General features: G+C 40.5%; 1 protein-coding gene across 5 annotated transcripts in view; it reads right to left on the minus strand.

The window, feature by feature from the left end:
* Positions 1-25,476, minus strand: part of frmd3 (FERM domain containing 3) — a 49,827-nt gene that overhangs the window by 7,644 nt on the left and 16,707 nt on the right. The window contains exons 3-14 of one of the 5 annotated variants that reach the window (XM_085786574.1): positions 24,697-24,739; positions 19,871-19,949; positions 17,136-17,233; positions 15,654-15,777; positions 13,484-13,571; positions 12,209-12,297; positions 11,529-11,592; positions 11,111-11,146; positions 8,711-8,799; positions 6,866-6,940; positions 5,518-5,586; positions 5,203-5,327 (exon numbers count right to left, since the gene is read on the minus strand). In XM_085786574.1, coding sequence (XP_085642700.1) covers positions 5,203-5,327; positions 5,518-5,586; positions 6,866-6,940; positions 8,711-8,799; positions 11,111-11,146; positions 11,529-11,592; positions 12,209-12,297; positions 13,484-13,571; positions 15,654-15,777; positions 17,136-17,233; positions 19,871-19,949; positions 24,697-24,739 — 979 coding nt within the window. Of the gene's footprint in view, positions 1-5,202; positions 5,328-5,517; positions 5,587-6,865; positions 6,941-8,710; positions 8,800-11,110; positions 11,147-11,519; positions 11,593-12,208; positions 12,298-13,483; positions 13,572-15,653; positions 15,778-17,135; positions 17,234-19,870; positions 19,953-24,696; positions 24,740-25,476 lie in introns of all 5 variants that reach the window. The other 4 variants (XM_085786573.1, XM_085786577.1, XM_085786576.1 and 1 more) reach the window with 4 other exon arrangements.

The following is a 25,476-nucleotide window of genomic DNA, read 5'->3' on the forward strand; positions in this document are numbered from 1 at the left end:
GTTTGACAGTAGAAATACAAACTGCATCACACTGACCCCTCCAGTCCACACAGTAGAAAAGACGAGGTACACCAACCATACATTACTACATGTACGTCAATGTATTTCTGCTCTTTTCCACTTCATCTTACTGTGTTCCAGTGTATTTTTCTGATGTCCAGTAGTACTGGTTCCGCTGATGCGTCCTCCATGCCCAACCAGTCGCACATAAACGTCCCGTGCCGTGTGATTGGCTATACGTAGATGCAGGCTACGCCGTGTCGTTATCTTCACCTGGCACCTCAAAGCCTCTGCCACCACTATCGAAGCCCCCCGCTCCTCTGTGACCTCCGCTGGGTGGAAGACCTCAAGAGGCCCGGCCTGTCCCTTCTCCATCTCTTCACCCTCCAGGCTCTTGGGGGTTACGTCCAGTCCAAATCCCTCTGCCCGGACCTGGACCCCACAGCTACGGGCGTCGCCTACATTGAGCTCCAAACTGCTCTGCATGAGGCTGCCTCCAACATCACTGCCGTTTCTGTGCTCAAGAAGCTCCATCATTCACACAAATGTTGGGCCAGCTGTCTGCAGCGAGACCCCCAGGCTGGCTGACCGGGCTGCCGAGTGAACTCTTGAGGCTGGGAGTGGGTATGAACACAACACTCACATGTGCACAACCACACACATCCCTTTACGTACACACACTGAGAGAGATGGTGAGAGATGTACACCAGACACATTCTCTCTCTGATGAGCAGACATGGTGGCCCATGAATGTCAGCGATTTAACAAAGAGTGCGGGGGCATTAGAGGAGGATAAGGCCCAAAGCTGCAGTTTCTATATATAACCAGGTGGTCCCGGCTGCAGAGGGGCAGCTAATCTAACTCTGATTACAAAGGGGCAGGCCTCACCCAGGATGGGATGCAGATCACTTTCTTTTCCTCTCCACAGCTCCTTCCTTACTTTGTATTCCCTGCCAGTTTCCAGCAGCGACAGACAAGAGTCAAACTTAACTCACCTCACCAGCTAATTTGTGAACCAAGTGTGAACTGTGAATCTGGCATTAAACCTCAAGCACACACTTGTTGGCTTGAGGTAAAAATAAGACTCATCACATCAGTGACAGGGGGCCATTTGTTATGTTAAGTCAGGGTATGAGTGTGGATAAAGCAACACAAATATCCACATGAAGCATCCATGAGCAATAACCTCAGGCAAAACATGACCTGTGTGTGTTTGTGTGTGTGTGGATTTTGGTAGATAAGAAGGGAACAGGCTGTACAAACAGAACAAGGTCAGCACTGACCTTGGGTCAGCTTCCTGTTTCCCCTTCTAATGGCTGAGATTAGTGCTCTGAATATAGACGGTGATCCTAGACCATCTCCCGAGAACACTTTATCCCAAAGTCCTTGCAGCACCTTCTTAAAACAGTCAGCATTTGACTGCTTAAAGGTTTGGGTAAAGTTTGTGTCGCGTGTCATCTGACCACGTGGAAAAATACTGTTAGGCATGCGCTTGAAGGTAATAGTCTATTAGAGAAGACAAGTCATTGAAAAGTAATAATGATCTTAAAGGAAAGCATTTAAAGTGCATTTAAAGTTTTCCTTTTTTCATAAACAAAAAGTCATGGAGGCATTTGAAACAAATTGAAAGAGCTTGAGGGAGAAGTTTAAATCCTGTACTGCCTCATGTGGCCAGTGGCTGTGTGAAGAGAATGTGTTTCTCTGATTGTCAGTTTCAAGAAGTTACAGAAATTACCAAAACGTGTCTGGTGCACTGAGATGAAAGTAAGCTGGATTTTCACTTGTTTCTCTGGATCTTTTTTTGTTTCCTTCATACAACTACTTGGTGTTCACCACCAATTGCACCTCGATGATTGACTTGACCAGGAGAAAAGATGATTGCTGTTATTTCAATTTGTACAATACATTGGCTAAATGACCTTAAATCCATAAATGCTTCTGCCTTTAGATCAGACACAACATTTGATGTTTCCTTTGAAACAAATTTTGGCAACTAATACTTTGCTGTAGGAAACAAGGCAGCCTGAGTCTGAATCGTGTGCCATTACTCAGTCTGCATCTGAGCAGGGCCTTGATTTGATGACTACCTCCTGCCCTTCCCAAACCAACAAACTGAGACAGCCGATATGGTTACTGCCGCAGCACTTTGACCCTGAGCCAAGGCAGAATTGATTTTCCTTTAAATGGGATGAGGGAAGAGAGGAAAAAGACAGAGAGAGCGAGAGAAAGATGGCAAGGAAAGCGAGGGGATGACCGTAAATTCTGCTAGAGGAGGCGTGAGAGAAAGCGTCCATCAACAGTTTGAGGAGAGTGATGGTACCACGACGTGATTGTACTGTACACGTGTGAAGGCCTAAATAGCACCGCTGGGGGTCGCCGTGTGAGAATGGAGGAAGGTGAGGAATTGGGGGGGAGGTGTGGGGATGTAAAAGATGGGGTGGAGGAGGGGGGAATGAGTTAGGTAATAGGAGAAGTAGGGCTTTATATTGGTGAAAGACAAAGGGACATACCCTGTGGTTTGTGGTATAGGGATGAGAGGATCAAAGAGAAGAAAAGATACAAGAGATGGTATCAGATGGGAACAGGCTCTTTGGTAATAATGTCCAGTAAAGATGTGGGAACATATACAACTGACTGAAAATAATTCTGTCTTCTCTGCCCTACACTTAAAGGTACTTTATTAGTCACATATACAGCTAGTACAGTGAAATTCTTTCTCTGCATTTAACCCATCCCTGAGGAGCAGTGGGCAGCCGCGGTGCAGCGCCCGGGGACCAACTCCAGATTATGAGCCAGTGCCTTTGGTCAGGGGCACTGACTGGAGGATTAACCTAGCCGACATGTTTTTAGTGGTGGGGGAAACCGGAGCACCCGGAGGAAACCCACGCAGACACGGGGAGAACATGCAAACTCCACACAGAAAGGCCCTGGGCGGCCCGGGATTCGAACCCAGGACCTTCTTGCTGTGAGGCAACAGTGCTAACCACTGTGCCACCGTGCCGCCTTAACAGTTGCACACTCACCTATATAGTGCATTCACTGCAATGCGTTTCACAAGCAGTGGTGGCTGTTTTAATCCATTTTTATGCCAGGAGTTTTGTCTCAGGCTGCAGGATACTGTAGCCCTGTGATCAAGCTGGCTCAGCCTGAGAGAGACTCTTTTAACACTATGGGCTCGTAAAAGCACTGCCACCTCATCTGAAATGTTTTAGGGTAAACACTGATCTGAAGATAATATTGCCCGAATGGGGTAATTGAACATCAGTCAAAAGGCAGTAAAGAAGGGTGTTTGTGGTACCTGCTGTTTGTTTGGTTGTTTTGGCTTCCTAACTCAGGAGCCTATACTGTATGCAAAGTGGGAAGCGACACCATGAAAGGATCCACACCTGAGGTTAGCGCTCAAAGTTTGACAGGAGTAGAGATGAATCACATTGAATTTCAATATACACATTCAATATAAAAAGCATATAAAAACTAAATACAGTATAAAACATGTTAGAAATGTCATATATTGACACACATCTAACTCATATGTATATAATATATCCACTTAAATGTAGCATATATGTCAACATGACTCTTTATATGTCATACATTACATTTTCATCATTTTTCTTTTATTGCTGTCTTCCACCTCTTTATTTAATTTTGGTTAAACTAATAATAATTAAATAAATTAATTCTCATGTCGTCCTGTTATGCTTTGCTCTACACACACTTGTGCCAGTCATCCTTTCAAACCTATGTTCATTCCCTCAGACTGACAGATTTTATGTTTTTTGTCTCCTCTCTCTTCAGTCAGACTCTCACACTGTCTTGTGTAACCCAGCTCTTCCTCATCTGCTTTCTTCTTCTCAATGAGATTTATGTCTCAATCAGATAATATGTCACAGAGGAGAGGGTTGAGAGAAATAACAGAGGGAAAAAGCAGTGTTGCCCACTCAGCCACATCACCTCATAAAACACTCCCTTGGGAGGGAACTGATCCAAGTTCAGCTAGGTGTCAACAGGCCAGGCAGTTAATAACTTACCTAAAAGAACCACCTCCATCATGCTATAACCACTGTATCTACAAACGGATAAAATTAAATGAATTCCTACAACTTTTTTAGGACAAAATATGCTAATTATAAGGAAATTAGGTAGATTTTCACTTCATTTACTCTGATCACATGGTGGGGAAATCTGTAAAATCTGACACACTGATCTTATATGAAAAAAAAAAAATAGGTGGGATGCCCTGAAAAAGTTTGGGTAATGTAACAATTGGTAGCCTATAAGTTTAATTGAAATTATATACGTGTTGCATTTTCTTAGTCTTCTAGTGTTTTATTAAATGTGCATTTGTACACTTGCAAAAATGCAATTCAACATAAATGGAGGAGAATGCTTCCAATAATATAAGTTTCCTTAGAGCCAAAACATCTAATACTCCCTATAATTTGTACCAAATTTCATGGTTCTTTCCTGGTAACTTTCTATGAACATAAAAAAATTCTTAAGAAATTGTTAGGAGATAAGAGAAAATAGATAAAATATACAATGTTATTGATTTGTTTCTTATAATTAATATGAAACATATAAGTTGTATGTCACTTTTTATATCCTAAAACTTAAAAATATTAAAATGATGAGCACATCCCCTAAACTACAGTCAGTAGCCTAAAGCTATGGGTGTTCTTTCAGTTTCACTTTAATGATGCAACTACTGAACTTTCATACCCAAACTGTATAGGATAATGCACCAACATAAGCTTGCATGAGTAGGCTACACAGAAGCATAAAGTGGTGTTGACAGAGACAGACCCCATGGAGCCAAAGAAATAATTTCTAATTGAGTTTTCCTTAATGATAACACAAGCTAGGTCTGTGGCTCTGTTTCTGTGATGTCACAAAGTGTATCTTCCCCTATAAAACACACACACAACGTCAGACACACCGACACACACAGGCATACTGGTATCCTTAGGGAGGATCACAGGAGGCGTATTTTTAGCATGCTGTGATTGGTGTCTCCAGGGGGACAAGACTGATGGAGGGATGGGAGCATCAGCTGCTCAATTAACGCTCTCTGTCTGAGCGTTGTGCATGTCCATGTGCTTCTTCCTACAGGGACGCCCCATGTGACTTTCCAGAGGTCCGTGGCAGCAGGGGGGCATGGGTGTGTGTGTGTGTGTGTTTGCAGAGCAAGACATATCCTACCATTGTCTGTGGCTGTCTCTTCGTATTCGTTGGTGGAGGGCAGTGCAGGTACCAGAGGTTCCATATTCATGATGAGGTTTTTATGGCTCAGTGAGTTAAAACTTCGACTCTGACCAAACTGGGCTCTGAAAACACAAACATCAACATGTTGCCTGTTTTAAGCTTTCCTTGTAAACTCAGAGCCCAATAAAGGGATGGCAATTTGATTCATTCAGGAAATATCCATGCGTAGAAGGGTATTAGTGTAAATTAAATAAGCACAATAATTTCATTTTACTGTTTTCTGACTGTGAAAGATTTGCCACTTGTCCTTACCTTCGCACTACTGGCGGCTCTCTCTGTATTTTTGAACTGGCTTCAATCACTTCCTTGGCCACTCTTCCACTAACAAGAGGAACCAAAGATTCATTGGAAGAAAGACAAAGAGGTGCAAGAAATAATGTCATTTATGTGCTTTATCTCACATGTTTCAAATTGGAAACAGCTTTACAAGAGGAAAAACCCCAACTGAAACAGCACACACAAAGTATTCAATAACCGATATTGACAGGTCATTACAACTTAAGTCTATAAAAGAATCAATCACCCCTTGTTTGAGATACAGACCCACTTGAGGTCCATAGCTGAAGACTGGTTGTGATGGACACATGTGCTTTAAAAATACCAATACCCATTTTATATGATGTTTTTAATTATGTCCCTGTCAGTATTATGGATTCTGCATCCAGTAAGAAACTGAGCGACAGATAATTGCAGTGGTGGTTACTGTTAGCAAATGATAATCTGCGGATTTCTACTGGTTTTGCAGTTGTTGTACATAATCAAAGCTGTTTTTGTTTCTGTAGAGCAGCCAGGCTCTTGCCAGCAGGGTCAGCAGCTCCATTAGTCTGATTGTTGGATGAGAGGAGTTTCTGGAATATGACTGCTTTGGTGCAAGCCAGCAGCCAACATCCCACCCATTAGTCTATTGTTGGTGAGATTGATGGATACAGTAGGTCATAAATTAGAGGGTGAAATTAAATACCTGCAGTGGTAGACATGCACTTGAGGGACCGTCACAACAACACTGCATGCTGCTGGTGTACGTATGCCTATGCTGGAATATAAAAGTCAGGCCGATCCAACCCCACAAATCCGTTCCCCATTTCACATTTGTTCAAATGACCAATTCCCATATTTCAGAACTAACTCCACCATATGCTATTACTTATCGTTGACCCTTAAGCCAATCAGCTTCAGCCAGCTCATGAAATGGAGCAGACTAAAGTGTAAGCCTAAAGGGGTTTGTCTGTGATGAGAATCAAGGCTAACATGGCCTCCTGAGTGGATTTATGTGGACGCTTTCCAGTGATATCAGATTAGTAAATCAAAAACCAGTGTAGGATGGAACAGGATGTAGGTGCTGTTGTTGACAGGCTCAAGGTCAAGGTCAGTTGGGATTCAGGATGAAATTTCCTTGATTTCTCTGCAGGTTTATTTATTTATTTGTTTGTTTATTTCGGGCATGTCAATTAAATCATCATCATCACACTTCATCTTAGTTGAGCTGAGTGTGGGTGAATTTGCATGAGTTTAAAATATAGAGAGATTAAATCTGACTGTATCTTTTTATACCCCTACTGTCTATATATATATATATAAACTAGCTTGAATATTGTCTCACCTGTATCTGAACCTGCTGCCTTTGAAGAAGATGTTACTGCTGGAAACCGTCTTTATCTGACTCGACTTTGCACACCTGTCACAGAGCGGGAGGAAGAAAAACACAAAGAACTTATCGTCACTGGAAACAATGAAGCACAAACACTTCAACAGCTCAGCTTTTAAAAACACATTTTATGAATTTGTAACTATAATCCCAACCACAACTTTAGGTACTGGCGGAGGGTGACTTTCCGAGTACAGACTTGGCTTCTTAAAAGGCTGAAGAGGAGGGTGTTTATGTGCTGAAATGTTTATGCAGCAGGTAGAACCTTCTGGTTTTGTTCAGGATCACTTATCATGTGAAACAAAGCTCCAGAGAAATAGAGGTGGTGCCAGAGTGCAGGCGCACACCTTTGCTTTGCTCAGTGTGTGCAGACAATCCAAGAGAGACAGAGAGAGAGAGAGAGGCTGTATATCCTCAAAGCTCTGCTTGGCTGCCATTTACAAACTCAATTCACTATGATTTGATTAAGGGGCTCTGATGCTTGTCTGACACCCAAGATGACATCCCCCTCCCTCTCCGTCCGCCTCTCAGAGACACACGATCTGCTGTCATTAAGAAGTCAATATCCAGGGTTGTACAGGCTAGGGCTATTATCAGGAGGTTTTTATTACTTCATCAATGTGTCTTCCTGTTGTAAGATTCTCTACATGTTGGTCATTCACCAAAATAATAATTGAGCCGGTCGGTCTGTTGCGGCAGATAAAACAACAAAAGTTACAGAGGAAAATAATGTGAATATATTTCAAAACTAAAACACATTAATAAAGAAAGTATGAGTGAACAGTACGGGGAAATAGAAGCCATGGAAAGAGCAGAATATTTCCAGACACTGAGGTAGATCTTCAGAGTGATTGACAGTCTAGAGGACCCCATGAGGAGATCACAAAACAGCCCTCGAATTGATGTCAACAGGACATTACATCTGACGAGCTGGTTATAGCCAGAAGTCCTTTTCCTCCCACTTAGCACCATCTTCACACTGCACCCTTGTCAGTTTGTCCTCAGGTCCCCGCCAGGTAGATCTTTCCTCACTCTATTATCTCCCTCCTTTTGTGCTCGCACAGATTTGTTTCATCTGCTGTTTACAGGGCGAAACAAATCTACAATTCAGTTTGAAAACTGGGATGCACCGAATTATGGTTTGCTTTTTCTCTCTCCCCCTTCTCTCCCCCCTTCATGCAGAAACATTTCAGGAAAAACTAAAGGGAAAAGGAAGAAAGCTTCGAACTTTAGTGCAACACAAGTCAACTTCCTCGATCAAGTGCAAGAAACTGCTTCTCTAATATTCCCACTGAACCTCAGCCAGGGCAAAGAGGTCGTTTACTTTGTTTGCTTGCAACCTTGTGTTCGCCATGGCGACAGACGAAAGTAGAGTTTAATCACAGTTTCGCCTTCACCCCAAGCTTGTTTCCATTCGTGACGTGCCAACAGTGTCAATAGTCTCTGCAGATGAGAGCGACGGCCTCGGAGCAATCAGCTGCTCCCCAGTGAAGGACAGCAGCATATTGTTGCAGTGCCACACTGAGGCAGTGAAATAAGGGTAAAAGAGTGATCAAGTGCTAAAAATAAATGTGATAAAATAAACATGAAGGAAAGCAAATCAACAGGGAGGAAAAATTTAAATAAACATGGAGTTAAAAACCGTTGCAATATCCATTAGTTCGGTGGCATCTTAAATATTGGTAATGTTGACAAATTCTAATGCTAAAATGTACAGCAGACTATTTATGGTGGATGTTTCCTGGGTATGTTCAGTTGTCAGTGTGTGTGAGTGAGTGTGTAAATGCATGTCAGACCCACTTGTAAAAGGCCTGGTTCTCCACGCCACACTTCCATAAGTGCTTACACGCCGCAGGGGTCGAGGTGTGAAATGTCAACACCAGTTTCTTCTGCACAAAAAAAGGACAAAGACACAGAAAGAGAAAGAAGAAAAAGAAAGAAACACTGTCGAGATGAGAAGTGAGATTACCAAATGGTGTGTGAATATGGACGAGAGAAATGCTGAACATTATGGGAGGGAGCTGTGCAAACTGCTGACCCACAGACCCAAGCCAACAAGCTTAGCAAGATGTAAGACAGATATATTGAGTTGGCCACAGCGTTCAGCAGTAAAATGGTGTACTAGCAGGACATCGGTCTTTGTGGACTGGGAGGAGGAGGAGGAGGAGGAGGAGGAGGAGGAGGAGGAGGAGGGATATATTCCTGTAAATGTCTAATTTTCAGCCTGGGTGTCTGGTAATATGAGATTCCAGATCAATGCTGCTCAACAACAAGAGGAGGAGGTGAGCAAGGAAGCAAGGGAGGGAGAGAGGAAAGAGTCAGATCAATAACATAGGAGTGACTTACTGTAAAATGGTAACAACCATGTTTCCGACATAACTGCTACTGTATAACTGTAAATTGTATCGGGGGGAAAAAAACGAGAAAAGGCTTGGGATGATGGTTCGCGGTACACTGATCCGACTTGTTCTCTCTCCTAAAGCCTCTTAGTCAGCGATACTGCTCAGCCCCCTCAATGCTGCACATCAGTTTTATTAGGAATGTAGCTGTGATTTACACACATGTGCTGCTCTGGCCATGTGTGTGTGGTCACAAGCATGTGGAGGTTACCAGAGCTGCGTGATATAATATTATCAAAAAAATGTCTTTGGTCCCACTTTGGCTGCTGCAGATGAGCTTTATAAGCACAACAACAGATTCTGCAATGACTTAAAACTGATGAAAATATACTATGTACATGTAGTAAAGTACATGTGTTAAGGATGCATCTTGTGTTTCCAAACCTCAGTCAAAAAGATGCACTAATTTGTCTGATCTCCCCTGATGTAAATTAACTATTAAAATATATTTGTAAGCTGAAATAAGTACCACTAAATTATGAAAATAGATGAACTGCTTTTAAAATCTGTGTTATAGTGACAAAGCCACAAAATGCTGCCATCAGCGCAAAGTGGGACGACAGCATTAATGTGCTGGATAACAGGGTTGAGAGCAGAAAGTGAAATCATGCAGTGACCTGTCACAGTGGGAAAACACACACCAAGAAAACACAGTGAAACATCTTTGTTACGTAGATCATGTGAATGTATACAGAATGCACACACGCACGCACACGCACGCGCACACACACAGACACACACGTAAAAATACACTAAAGAAATCAACATTTCTCACATGGACAGAGTTATAGATTATGCATCATGATATCACATAATCTGCAGTATGCTGATGAGCTGTGAAGCGTATATGATTATGTGGCTGTGAGACATAATTACACAGGAGAGGGACATTTCAACAATAAAATGGAATATTTATACTGACAAAGGCTCAATACAATGATTAATAAGTAAAATAATAAACAAAATAATTGAGAATGAATTTATAACATGAATGAAACAGCAGTATGGACCACATTTGAATAAAATGATATGAAACAAAAATGACACATCCAAATAATGAACACAGAGGAAGATGAAAAAGGTCCCTCCAGTTATAAAAGGGAAGTGAGGGCAGGGCTGTAGGGAGGGGCATCAAATTGAGGAATTAAGTACAACAATGTTTTGAGTGACTATTATTACTTGTATTTACTCACCATTGATGACTATGTTAACACACAGAGAGAAGAGACAGAAACACAGAGATAAAACTGCATCTTCAGCCATTCATGAGTTGCCAGACAGACAAAAAGGCAGACAGACTGACGAGTTAAGCTGAGATGAGAGAGCTGGTTTAAGCTTCAGTAATGAAGAGAATCAGTATGAGATTGAATGACAGATTGACTCATTGATTGATTGACTGATTGGTTGATTGATTGGCTTACTGGTAGATTAAAGAGCAATTTTTTTACAGTAATTATCATTATCAATAAGGCATCTCACGGCAACATGAGACACAATCAGCTGTAGGTTTTTACGAAATGAAGGTTTTAAACACACACATATACAGTAAGACGTAACGCACCAGAATAGCTGCTCAGAATCTACCACAGCTCCAGACTGGATGAGAACCATAGAGCGTACAGATGGAGCGTGTGTCCCAAATGAGAGACACCTGTTCTGTATTTTAAGTCAATATTTTCTGTCTGGGTCAGTGTCAAGCAGAGATGTGAAAGAAATTTGTAGATGTAAGTGAAGGAGTCTCATATTTGGGCCACAGCTGACACAATAATGTGAGGGAGGACGTTAGTTGTAACACACCCACCATCCTGTTACAGTGAATCCTGCCTGTTAAGGAGATCTGAAACAGTGACACACATATACAGTGTGTATGATGGTGGACCAGATTACATACAAAGAGTACAGTTTCATAGCACATTTTTCTTATGAAAACAATACACAGATGAAGAAAGGGTAAAAAGGAAAGGAAGGAGGAAGGAAAGGAAAGAAAAAAGGATGTATAATACACTTTAAGGTCAAAGAAATAAAAAACTGAATCCAAATGAAAACGGACAGTAACTGAGTCATGGTTAAAGGTTGGGATCTAACAGGTCAGCATGATGATGACGACGTACAAGACTACGCAAGTCATCATCATGATAGCGGAAACTACACAGCACATTTTGTTCTCCATCTTTAACCCTTTAGAGGAGGAGCTGCATGCAGCAGCACACCACACTCACCTCTTTCTGAATCCCGATGACATAAAAGGTTTTCCCTTCAAACTTAAGCTTGCTGACATCAGCCCTGCAAAAAAAAAAAATGCAGCTCAAAAATAACTTCAACTTCATCAGGGATAAAACAGGCTAAATGATTGGATTAAAAAAACAAAAAAGCTGACAAACTTCTGCTCTAAAGTGGTTTAGTGGGATGTTTTTTTATGGAAAGGTATTTTGTCCTTGACAACAGTACATTTGTTTTAACATTTAGATTTGTTTACAAATACACCAGTAAGTACATTTACTGTAACCCAAATTTCTGGTGCTTGTAATTTATTTGCACTCCTTCCATTTCATGATATTTTTAAATCGGAGGTAAATAATGGTTTCAAACTACATTCATCAGACAGATATAGTTGCCAGTAATTTCAGATTAAATGTTTGCTCAAAGCATGTAGTCTTACAAAACACTCCAAAAGGCTCACTCTTCCTAAGAAGTACGTTCAGTTTTATGTAAAGTAGGCTACACTTTTCTCTCCTGTGTTCTTTTACTGAGTGAGGGAGGAACTGGAGCTAAAGGGATTGCAGTTTTTTTGTGCACTGAACTGTCTTGTTCAGCATAAAAGGACACAGAGCTGTGTAATGATTGACAACTAAACCCGAAGATAATGAACAGTGAAATAGAGGAATCAAGGAATTTGTACCATTTGAGGAGGTGGATCCTCTTGTTTCCCTGGAAGACCACAAAACCTGTGGCTGTGAACCCAAGAAAGGCTGTGGAGCCTGTAAAGTCCTGAAATCACACAATCACACACACAGCATGAGAGGCAGCACATGGCATTATGGGATACAGGTGGACTAACAGCAGGGAAGCAAGTGGGCCATCAATAATCTCCATGGCAATGGCACCTACACAACCCCCCCCCATTTGCAATAAATGGCATCAAGAACAAGGTACAGAATGAGAACAGACTGAGTTCGACATAATGAAACAAACACGGCTGTTAATGATCTGCAGATCGACCTTCTTGTGAGTCTCTACAGATCCATCTGTACATCTCTGCTACATCACATTTTCTTGATCTGCAGATGTGCAGAATACTACAGCCACACAAATAACACCAAGTTGCAGCAGACCAAATTAAAAACAGCCCCACTGACAAGAGTGGAGCAGATAAAGGGGGTCTTCTTCTTTGACAGGCAGAATTCAAATATCTGGTTAATCTGCTTAGCATGCTCTGATATGCCTGTCCATGAGAAGGTTTCCCTGTTTCACACTCTGACTGGGTGGAAGTTGAACACAGAATGAGAAATATTACTTTTCTTATCTGATTCAATCTGTTTCATCTGTCACAATACAGCATGAGAGGACAACCTAGAAAGAAGTACAAGCAGCCCTTCACAGTGGAGAGTAAGGTGAGGTGATCCAAAAACAAATCAATAACAATATTGACTCCTGAAAGTGTCGTATTCTGTGCAGATTTTCTTTCATTTACCAAGATAATGTCACCACCAGGGATGCAAATGTAACCTACATAATCATCACCTTCCCTCACCCATCATAACACCCCTCCTGCTGACCTCTCAGGTTTGTTGAAAGGTTGCAGTTAGCAAAGTTAATTACCGTATGTGTATATTTGTCTGTTTAATATGCAAATGAAGGGCAAACACGCAAAGGGTAAAGAGGACACAGGTGAGTATGTGTATAACATGCAAGCTACATCAGCACAGTGAATGTTTACACCTGTAAAGGAACTTCTTTCTTTCTTTCTTTCTTTCTTTCTTTCTTTCTTTCTTTCTTTCTTTCTTTCTTTCTTTCTTTCTTTCTTTCTTTCTTTCTTTCTTTCTTTCTTTCTTTCTTTCCCTCAGTTTAAGATTTGTTTAAACTCCAATATCCCCCAAGTCTAAGCTGCAGTAACTGAAAGGAGGAGGAGAAGGAAGGAGTTAACGTAGAGAAAATAAAAACAAACTAATGTAACCTTGCATGGATGAGGGTCAACTCCATATGTTTCAAGGCTGTGAGACCTCTGGAGCATGTTGAGTTCTGCAATATCAGCACACTGGCCCCTAAAACAGAGAAGCAGGAAAGAAAGGTCACCACATGGATACCACATGGATATTGTCAGTGCGTCTGAAAACAAAAAACAAACAAAAAAAGGCTGCAAGTGTATTTTGATCAAATGATGTATTATTTCGTAGTAGTCATAGTAGGCTAGCATAAACACACACGTAAGACTCTTGGACCATTTTTACTAAGAAACAGGAAGTATAATGTTCTCACCATGGCTTCAGTGACTTACACTGTGAGTTGTAACTTGTTTTTTTTAGTTTATATTTAGTAAAATCAAGTGAGATAAATTTTATACTAGTAATTTTGATCAAAGTAATTGCTAGCATTGTACGGTAGGTCTTTCACAGTGGATTTATGAACATTTTCTTGCATTGGGCATCTGAAATAATTATATTCTGAGTTAAATCTGTGTGATTCAGTGTGTGATTCAGTGCCTACCTCAATTAGAAGATAAAAAAGAAAAGATTTTGTCTTCGAGTCATTACATTTGCCCCAGCTTTTGATCGTCTACTCCATTTTGCAGAAACAGACCTATTATCAAAGGCCAATTGTTGAAGCTTTACTCACTCATTAGTCTATGTGATGCAATGTCAAGACACTGGGTGACATTCACCACTGCTCATCAAGCTGGCGGACATACGTATAAATCAACATTAAATTGACAACCAAATATATCTGTCTATATGCACACATCAGAAAATTCTTTAAGACATTTTTCACTTTGGGAATAAAATATGTACACACATTTGTAAATCACCTGAAGTGTCTCTCCACAGCTCAGCACTAATCTACATGCTGTTAATCCCGTCAGTCAGACCCACAGGGGCAGACAGAGGGCACTTGGCATCATCTGCCTCGGTGCTCTGGGGAACAAAGGATTTGTCTTTGATGTTCTATAATCGCCGTAAGTGTGACGATCACAAACCTCACAACATCCTTCATGAGCTTCAGCGATGATACAAATTACCACAAACAACCCCAGGGATGAGGTTTATGTATAGGTCACTGTAAATTACGTGATATTATGACTTAGGACTTTGAATGGGCCATAAATTGTGACATATTTGAATCTTTTTTCACTTTCATTATTATATTAATGCAGAAACCTCTGGGTGTAATAATCTCCTTTTCCTCATATTGCATGTTTTTCCCCACAGCCAATTTCTTTCCTCAAATAAGGTTCAGACATTTTAATAAAAAGGCCAGATACAGCAGGCAAAAATATGTTTTTTTCATGCACTCAGCAAACCTTTTTGGGGGGGCTTTTTTGCCTCCAAAACTTTGTTACCACTTACTTTGTATTAGATATCATGTCTGTAAATAATTTCCCAAAAAGACTATGGAATTTAACAATATCTTTAAGAGCTGAGCCAAAAATGTCCACTTACAAAGCACATACTCACAATCTAGATTAATATTCAGTTTATATCTAATATGGTTCATATTTCATCCCTACATTTGTGATGCAATTTCATACTATTTTGATCCTCATCTTTCCAATGTTTAGATTTCTGTTCTTGAAATGGATGAAAATGTGTATATTGAGATAATGCGTCATGTACAAGCTGGTGATGTCTATTAGTTAAAGTCTTTACCCAATTCACCTGTTGTCTCTTGTTGGAAAGAATCACTGCAACATGCCAGGATTTATAGACAATTGTTGTGCAGATTTTGACCCAGAAGCAGAGGCTCTGATCACATGCAGTAGGACACAAAGGGGTGTAATTTTTTCAGGTCTGGGTTCATCTCATTTCAGCTCATCTAATTCCAGCTTTTATTCACTTTCAGCTAAATCTAAACTGAAATACCCTCTGCAATGCAATCAGCCACAAATCTCTGGGCATCATCCAATTTTTGTCTCTAGCCAGAGCAACAGAAAGCGCTTTATTGTCTGCAGAGTAGAGAAGTGTCTCCACGGCCTGCTCTGAAAGCACAGATCACAGGAGTGAGCATCCATGCTGTCACCAACATCAAACGGCGACATGATAACAAAGACGCTGCTCCAGACAGAAAACAACCGCACACATGCACACACGCACGCACGTACGCACGCACAAACGCACATACATCTCTTTTACCTGAGCTCATTCTTGTGTATTTCCATAATCTTCCTCTCCAGTTTGAGGGATTGTTTAGGGAAGAGCTTGAAGTCACTGATGTAGTCTGATGGGTGCTCCTCCGGGTCATAATCCCCGAGTTCAGCTAAAAGGAGGGAGCGATATCAGTGTGGAAAAAACAAAACAAGTAAATGCCTTACAAAATGCACATGCTCTCCAACAGAACAAAAATATTTTCCAAAAGGTTTTACATCTTTTTACATCTTGGTAAAAAGAAGGATCTTCTTCATTATATTCTTATCTCCACTCCATATACTCACAGGCACATCTGAATCAGATAACCATAGTAGTTAATTAATTCCTTCAGTCCAGCCAGGCAGTCACTGATCTCTCTCTCAGATCTCTTCTAAATTAATAGTCATAATAAAGGTTAAATCAAAAACTAAGCTGGGGTTTAATTAAACAGTAATCCTCAACCTATTCTCTTGCACTATAATCAACACCCGAACAAAGTGGGACACGAACCTGCCCTTAATCACAGCAGCCAATGATGGGCTGCAGACACACTTGGGGTTGAGATAGCTTAGCCAGTTACACTTTGCTCTCTGGGGACGTCAGCCAATCAGAGAGTGTTAGCACAGTTGGGTGATTTGGCTCATGACATTTATATGATACAGCTTGGTTAATTCTTTTCTTAATCCATATGAAAGTAAGAGGCTCCGCACTGTGATTCAACATTAAACTGTTACTGCTAATTAACTAAAGAAAAAAATCCTTTCTTGTTCCTTTTCCCAGTCCAGATATTGAACATCCTGTGGTGTTTTAAAGTGTGGGATTACAACAGCAGTCTGGTGACTTGAAAGGCAGCCAGTTAATGAGGAAGAGACCAGACAAATGGGGGGATTGGTTTGATTGTCAGTGTTAGTTTGATGGTCTTTGTTCAGACTTACCCCAGTTATAACAGACGTGTTATGGAGATTTAACGTTACACAACACCAAATTAAAACAGGATACAACACACAAGCTAATGGTCACATACAAATAATGATGTAGTGTAAACTGGGGTAAGTTTTACAAATCACACATGTTAAAGTATCCACGGGCAAGAACCTCAAATTGCCCATTGTGTATTATCGTGTGTATGTTAGATAGAAAAATGTGCAATATATAGGTAAAAGCGTTGTATAATTGGGTGTAAATTACTAGTTGTGAAGCGTTTTGAATGGTCGCTTAGACTAGAAAAGTGCAGAGACATAATCACCACTGAGTAAACAAAAAAACAACCTTAAACACGTTGGCCAAGAGATGTATTGTAAGAAATAAATCTGACATGAATCTGACCACTGCGGACTACGAGAATGGGCAAAAAGTAGCAGCATAACAGTCAGGCTGCATCTCATATCCAGGTGTAAATCCTAATAATGTTGTTATTGTTCTAATAATAATTAGACCAATCCAACTGCACCATGTCAAACCACTGGTCTGGTTATCATTAGGACTCACCCTGTACGATGCAGGCGCCCAGATATGCAGCTTCAGCAAAAGGACAGAGGAGACGACCATGATAGATGTCTCTCTTCAGCTGGAGGTATAGCAGATACCTGGACACACAAGAAGAAGAACTTACAAGTCACTAAACCAAAGTTTGTTTACATTTTTTTCTCAAGCTGAGAATTTTATTGGTTTACAGTAAAGCTGCTCGGCTGTAGGTAGAAAATAATGTGTGCAAAGATAGTTAGTTAGTGTGCGTGGGTAGCTGGGTTATCTCGTGATCGTATCCCAATTTTCATACATGCGCGACTTGTATTCAATGTTTATTTAATATTTTTGTGCTTATGTCATTGTTCGTGTTGTATCATGATTTTCCTTAAATATTGAAACAGAAAATAATGTGTGAACAATGTGACATAAACGTTATAAACTATTACACTATAAATCATCGTCATGATCTTCTCATTATGTTCATATGAAATATTTCATATCATACAAAGGACAAAAATCATAGATCTGTTAAAAGCACAGTGCTTGATGATCCGCCTGTGTTGCTATGGATATTAAAAAAACGAGAGTGCCATGGAAACAACTACCATGTAGCAGAGACGGGGACTGTACTGTAGTTACCATGGAAACAGCTTCGATGGAGGCTAGTTCGGGCTTGCTGCTGACACGCTGATTTGTCTCATGTTACCAAGGAAACGAGAAATGACAGTGGTGCTGAAACTGTTGCCATGGATACAGAAGAGTTTCCAGAGAGGACGGCGTCTCTGAGTCAACGTACTCATTAAACTTGTTTTTGAGCTCGAGCAAAAGAAGTGGCAGAAGGAAGCATGAAAGATTGAATGGAGTGAAAATAGTTTTATTTATAGAGTCAGTCTGAGGCCACTTGACCCTCCAGGTTGTGTTTAATTATGTCCTACTTTATTTTCCTCATTGTCGCATGCTGAGCTTCCTCCTCACTCTTTTCCTCTCAGCTCATGTTGTCCGCTCTGAACTCACATCAGTATCTTTTACATGCTTCTTCTTTTTACACAACAGTCTGTCTTTCATCTAACTCACCTGTGTTGTTTTACTACAGGGTCATCTGTGATACTAACTACAAAAGACTGAGTCTAATTAAGTCTAATATCTCCCACTCAGTAGTTTATTATTCCCACTTTTCATTACTGCACCACAGTACTTACTTTATTTGTATAGGTCAGCGGTGCTTTGAATGTATACTGGGGGATCACAGAGGAGGCAGAGCTTAAGGTAATTTCCACTGAAAAAGTTACTATATACTTAAATGATTCTTGTTTTCTTAATTTTTATCACATGCATCACAGACAAATTAATTAAAACAGTTTTTGGGATTTGATGATAAATAAATAAAAATCCAAAAGCCTTGATTTCATGGCTGCACTTCATTCAGACCTGTCCACTCCTAAACATCAGTGATTGACAGTGTAATGTTGCTCTTTGAAGTCTCTGAGATTAACTCTAATAAACAGAGATGGACTCAAGGACAACATAGAAATGAGAGTCCTCCCAAACTGCAGTAGAGGAGGAAAATTCACAAATACATAACAAAAAGTGAAATCCAACCCGGGAAAGGAGGAAACTGGGAAATGGGCAGAAAGGAGAATAAAGTTTTAATGACCTTAATAATCTACAAAAACACCTTCAAGTAATAAAAGTTGAAGAGAACAGGGAGATGTGCCAGTGTGAGCTGAGGGATGTGAAGAGACACCTGAGGGAGGAGAAGGAGCTGTGATGATGACGGGGGAGGAAGAAAGAGGACAGACAGAGACCAACAGAAGGGAGGGAGGGGATACCTTAGGGATGAAATTATGAAGAGACAGAGTGGAGTGAGCTGAAATGTATGAAAAGAGAGAGGAAGCGAGAACGGAAGAAAGAAATAAGGATCGATAGAAAGGAGCAGAGATGTTGAGTCATGGCACTTCAGATGGGACAGAGAGCATGAAAACATAGTCCCTGCTGAGAGAGCTTCTCTAATTATCACTACGCCTGAGGGAAGGTGTTTGTGTGTATGTGTATGTGTGTGTGTGTGTGTGTGTGTGTGTGTGTGTGTGTGTGAGTGAGTGAGAGAGAGAGAGAGAGAGAGAGAGAGAGAAGAGGGTTAATATAAACATTATATAAACTACCAGTTAGACACAAGTTGGACCATGGCAAAGTTACAGTATCTGACAAATACTTATAGCTGTGAAATCATTTGCAACACAATATCAAAAAGTGTAAAGGATGGTGTAGGGCAGAGCAGACAGCCATGTTGCTGAAATAAATTGTTGGATGGATAAAAACTTGAAAGACACTGAAAACACATGTTGCTGAAGTCATAGCATGTGAAAAGTGTAAAAGTTCCTCTGCAATCATTTGCATGAACATGTTGGAATATATTATGGAAATAATATGTGTATTGAAGGATAAAGAAGAGACAAAAATATGATGAAAATGAACTGGCAATCAGAACTGTGGTGAGCATTGTGTGTCAGGGGTATTTCATTTAACTGTAATAACAACATAGGAAAAAAATCACAGTAATCTTTAGATAATACGTTAAATCCAATCAAAGGTCCAAGAGACTAAGAACAACTAAACTCTCTGACATTATTTTTCAACCATTCGGTGATGAGAGAAACTGGTGAATTCATTCAAGATGAAGGTGTATATAAAAGTCATAAAGCTGCATCTTGATCTTTAGCATCAGTCTTAAACCACCCGCGGTCTGAGTGGGTTTGTACCTGGTGAGCTCCTCCTTGATTTTCATCGGCTCGTGGGGATAAAACTTCACCCTGAAGCACATGGTGTACGGCTGCTGAGCTGCTGAAGACAAGAGACAAGGACGTGAGAGGAGAAGGTGAAGAGATGGCAAAAAGCAGAAGACAGAGAGGAAAGTTTAAAGAGAGAGTTGTAGACAGAGAGTTGTTTGTAGTTTGTCGAACTGAAACATAATGGAAAGTTGAGATAAAGGAGGCAGAAACCAGGAGGAACAGAGATGATTTTGAGTGAGAGGAGGAGGAAAGAGAAGAGGAGAGATAAACGAGTACACAAGAGGAGAGGAGGAGCGCAGGGAGGATTATGTAAAACTGAGGAGAAAAAGAAGTTGGAGACAAAAAAAGAATTCACAGTATGCTTCTAATACTGATTAGTCATTTGATAATTACAGTAATTACTCATCACACACACACAGATGTAGACATGCACGCACACGCGCACACACACACACACACACACACACACTAAGGGCCTGACTTTAACTAGGGTCTGTCGTCTGCTTTGATCTCAAGCCTGAAGTATTTCATTGCTGTGTGTGTGTGTGTGTGTGTGTGTGGATGTGCCTCTGGAGAGGATTTGAGCTTAGAATATTAAAATATTCCCAGCAACACACATACACCTAAACACAACACAACACACAAGCCTGTGTGTGCACACACGTACACAAACACACACACATAGAGTCAATGATAGGTTATGGGGATCAGATCAAACGACAGTAACAGTTAAAACTTCTTCTGAAGTCTCACAAAATTGCGCACACACGCACACACACACACATACAGTACGCACGCACGCACGCACGCGCACACACACACACACACGCACACACAGCAATGAAATACTTGCACTACCATCAAAGTTTGCACTGTGACAAACATAGAGGCACAGACAAATGTACACCCTGGTGTAGAATTAATTAAGCTTATCCATGACCTTTCCCTAAGTAAGACTTTATTCTCTCCTAACCTAAGTCAGTTTTGCACCCATCATTTGTAACAGTTCACGATGAGAAAACACAGTTGAAAGTTGTCAAGGAGGCGTCAGAAAAATCTGTTTGCCATTCCTGCAGGCACTGGCAAACTACGTAGTGTCTAGTTTGGAGGATATGACGTGTGTAGATGCTCGTATGTGTCATCCGGCACATGTACAACTACAAATCCCTCAGAGGTTTTCAGTACCAATTATCTGCACAGAAGAATTAAAAAACAGGCTACACACAACAACCTGTCTCATTCCTCTTTACATGGTGACCTGAGGTGATCATTGTGATTCACTGACTGCATGAATTTTATTGGGAACATGTAAATTCAACTACAAAACATGCTGCAAGGACCCGTGTTCCCTCCCACTTCTCCAACACCAGGCTGAGCTGTTGAGCTGATAATCTCTTCCTAGGTAGTATTAATCAGCTACCAATAAAATAATTAATAGTGTTCACATTTACTAATATAGAGTCAAAGAAAACAAAGGAACCATATGGAAAAAGGAAAAACTACAACAACTAAAAACTGGGGCTTTTCTGTAGAAGAAAAAATAGGAGTATCAGGAATCTGATATGGATTATTGACAAAGGAGATGCTACAATAAGATGCAAATTTATATTGTAAATTTCATAAAGTGGGCATCAGGGGTGGACTTAGCTAAAGAGCGAGGAGAAAAAGGGTGAAGGCATAAGAGGAGGAAGAGGCCTGAGCATCAGGAGTCTTTACAATGTGCCCTCACCCCTCTGCCGTTAATAGTGGGAAACCTCTGCAGTATTATCTAGCTATGGAAAGCAGCACACATCTACATAATACATGTAGAGCAATATAAAAGACGCAATCCTCCCACCTGCTCCCAAAGAACATGAGCTGCTTATTTGCTCAGGCTTAAGGGACCAGGATGCTCTTTTTGAAAACATTTCAGAGAAAGTGAATTGGCACAACTGTAATTACACACACACACGCAGACACACATAACACACAAATGGACAAATGTGACGTGTGTACACGTAAGCTGGCACACACAAAGCCAAATAAAACACCAGCCACATCCTAATTTGAGAGAAATCCAGCCACAGGGAGAGCTGATGTGTCAGTACGACTCAAATCTATTCAACTCTCTTCCTCCATTCCCTCTCTCATCTCATTCTCCTTCACTCTCTGTCAGTTTCTCTCATCGCAAACTGTCTCTCCGCTCTCCACTTTTCTTCCCTAATCTGACTTTTTTCTTTAGCTACGTTATCTGTCACTGTCTGCTCTCTGTCCCGTCTGAATCACCCCCTCCAAAAAAAAGTCCCCTTTATCACTCTTTCCCCTGCATTCTCTATTTTCACTGATCTCTTCAGCCTGCCTCCCTCTCATCCTGTCCTCACACACATGTTCAGATGAAGCAGAATTCACCACTAATAGCTTCTTTATTAATTTATAAGAAGACAGAGAGAACAGGGGAGTCATTAAAAGGGTGGGTGAACTTCAGATAGAGTCAAGAAGAGAGAGAGATGGAGGGGAGAGTGAGACAGACAGAAATATAACAGGGTAGGAAGGAGGAAAAGAAAAATGCCCCAAAGAATAGTTCGTAAATTTTACTGTTACTTTTAGACCTGTTTTATCTTTTGTGAGTGCATTTTTGCAACATCGGCAAAGATGGACCCAAAACTTGCTACCTCAAACAGACTGTTTGTACAGTAATTTTACCTATACAGGCATGTACCTATATGTATATTCATGATTCTTGTTTTTATTTGCACTTTATTTAACCTATCTTATCTTTTTAATTAATCTATGTCACTATGCATAACCGCCCTGTATGTTTTTGACTGGGGACAAATAAAGTTTTATTAAATTGAATTGAACTGAAATCAGCAATGATTAGTAATAATCAATAGTAAACATCAGTGTGTTAGAATGAAAAAAAAATCACACCAAGATGCACTTGATTTTTTGTCAGATGTTTTCCTCATGATTTAGTGACAGACGTCTTTTGATGAAGCCATTCTCCCTTGCCCCTACAGTTACTCCCTCCCAGAAAGATAGTAAAATATTTGCCTTCAGAGTGGAATGATCTCATAATGATGTTTTGAAAACAGCTGACTTTGGTCAGAAATGTTTCATGATTTGAGTCATTGTTGCACCGTTGTTTTTTGTCTTATTGAATGGCTACAGAATTTAAAGAAGTGGGTGCATAAAGAGGGAAAAGAGTGTTCACTGCTGAGCTCTTATTTTAGTACATGTTCATACAGCACAAATAGGCTAAAGTGGCCAAAAATGCAACAGGTGAAAATTAATTAAATATACTGTAAGAACATGGTGCTTCAATAAAATACGGATACCAATGTCCAAATGAGGTTAAGGTTACCGCTCACACATTTAATATTATTTTTTTGTAACATGTAAAAAAAAATCTGTTGCTCTTTTTGCTCCATTGTTTTTCATGAGAAGTCAGTGAAGTAATGGTCATAGAAAATATAATATGTAGCCTAACTGCACACCCTGACAGCCTGCCTGCAAAAATAGTGAGTATTGCCTGAAGAACATCCACAGTGTCCACAGTTTGTATGCCCTGCATCTGAAAAGGCAGGCAGCGCTGGCAGATCCAAGATTCAGTGTGAGATGATAAAGCTGCAGGACAAGGAGCTTGATAGAGAATTAAAAAAAAGAAAACCTTGAGAAAATTGGAACTGGAAATCAAGAAACACATGAATAGGCCTAATTATGAAAAAGAAAGCATAATGAATACTGTAAATATTTCATGTTTTTATTGTAAATAAAAAATGAGGTGAATATGTATAAGATCATGGAATAACTAATAACTGTGTGAAACACATTGATTTCTGATCAGAGTGACTGCTGACTTCACAGATAAGACAACAGCATTAACTAAGCCTGGCTGTTAGTCTGGTCTGGAGCAGGCTAGAATAAATCACCATAGTAACTTGACCAGGATAAATTTAACCTGCTTTTGAACAACCGACTTGAGGCTAAATTCAGCCAGGATAACCAACATATCCCGGCTTAATCCCTTTTCTAGGTTTCGAACAACAGGCCAGATCCGACTTTCACCACTCAGCTAAAATAAAGAAACACCACTGGAGTGGAGAAATAAAATCTGTATCCTCTCTTTTATGATGGACAGTAAAAGTGCAGTAGGCTGCTGTGTGTAGCTGTAAACGCCCACAGCTCAGTGTGAAAGTCCATTCAGTGAAACTTGTGACTGGTTAATCTGCACATAAACTCAATGCAACCTGCACGGTACTTGTATGACAGTTTCTTCACTTTCTTCTTTGTGTTAAGCTTGTGCTCCCTTTTACTTTGTGTGTTTGTTTTCTTTAATTTTTGGGACACCTTCTGTGTTTGTTGTGTTTCTGAGAAACCCTGCTTTTGTCACTTTGTCTGCCTCAATTGTGTCTCTGTTTATTTCCCTCTAGTGTTTCTGAGAAAAAGTCTCTGGCTGACATTGTCAGGCTCTGTCACTACTCATGACACATGGTAATGTGAGCAGCGCGTCCTGGGGGCAACAGTGGATGATAAAACCCAGAAAACAGGTAATTCTTCATGTATCCAGTGGCAATAACACTGTTGCGTGTGTGCAGCCATGTCCCTGTGGTGTTGTCTGTTTGTTGTAGAGCTTGACCCACACATACTTAATATGGCCCTCAGGAGACATATCCAGGCCTGCACACACACACATACACACACAAACAAACACAACAGGAAGAACACAAATACACATGCACATTCATTTCACACTGTTCATTGTTGTTAATACAAAAACACACACAAACAAGAAAGAGGGCAGAAAGGACACTTACACTTCATCTGCCTCACCACGGGCTTATTGGGCTCCAGCCAGTGCTGAGAGAAACAGTGAAAGGGTGAGAGCAGGATGGAGGAAGTAAAAAGACAAGTGTTACTCGTAAAATAAGGCAGTTGACTTGTAAAGGGCAGATCTTTTAAAATAATACTGTATGTTGGAGTTGAATTGAGCTCTAGTGAGTTGACACGTTTTCCTATTCAAAAATCTCACCCTGTTTTTCATGAATAACTGAATGACAGATCAAAACTCTGCACTGTGAGGTGACACAGTGCTGCAAACAAATCACATCAAAAACAATTACATGTGTTTAAATGCATCATTGCATTCACTTCTTTTGATGTATACGTCTACGTATTCTCTTTATACAGCGTCACACCAATGCTGCTGGGTGATTTTTAGGTTTGTGCTTTTAGTCCACACTGTATACAAACTTGTTTTTATTTCTTCTTCACTGCACCCTATTGTGCTTTCAGTTTTGTGTTGTAACACCTTTCGCTGTTGTGTAATTCTGTTGTCGTTTTGCATCTGAAATAGAGCTACAGTAGAGGCCAGCTGAGCTTCTGTTCAGACTGAACGTCTGCTTCCGTCTGTGTGTGTGGGTTGTTTGAAATATGGAGACTGATTTCGCTGTTATTCGTCACTTGAACTTGTAATGTAATGTACTGACTGCCTCCTGACTAATGTCCAACATTCACATTTTGGCAATGGTGAGTCAGCAGAGCCGTTTCCTTTTAGTACAGTAGGTGTGATCAGTTTCTTCATGTTTGCTCTCATA

The sequence above is a fragment of the Trachurus japonicus genome, chromosome 9 (genome assembly GCF_045865225.1).
Source record: "Trachurus japonicus isolate A0001 chromosome 9, Traja_1.0".
Lineage (NCBI taxonomy): Eukaryota > Metazoa > Chordata > Actinopteri > Carangiformes > Carangidae > Trachurus > Trachurus japonicus.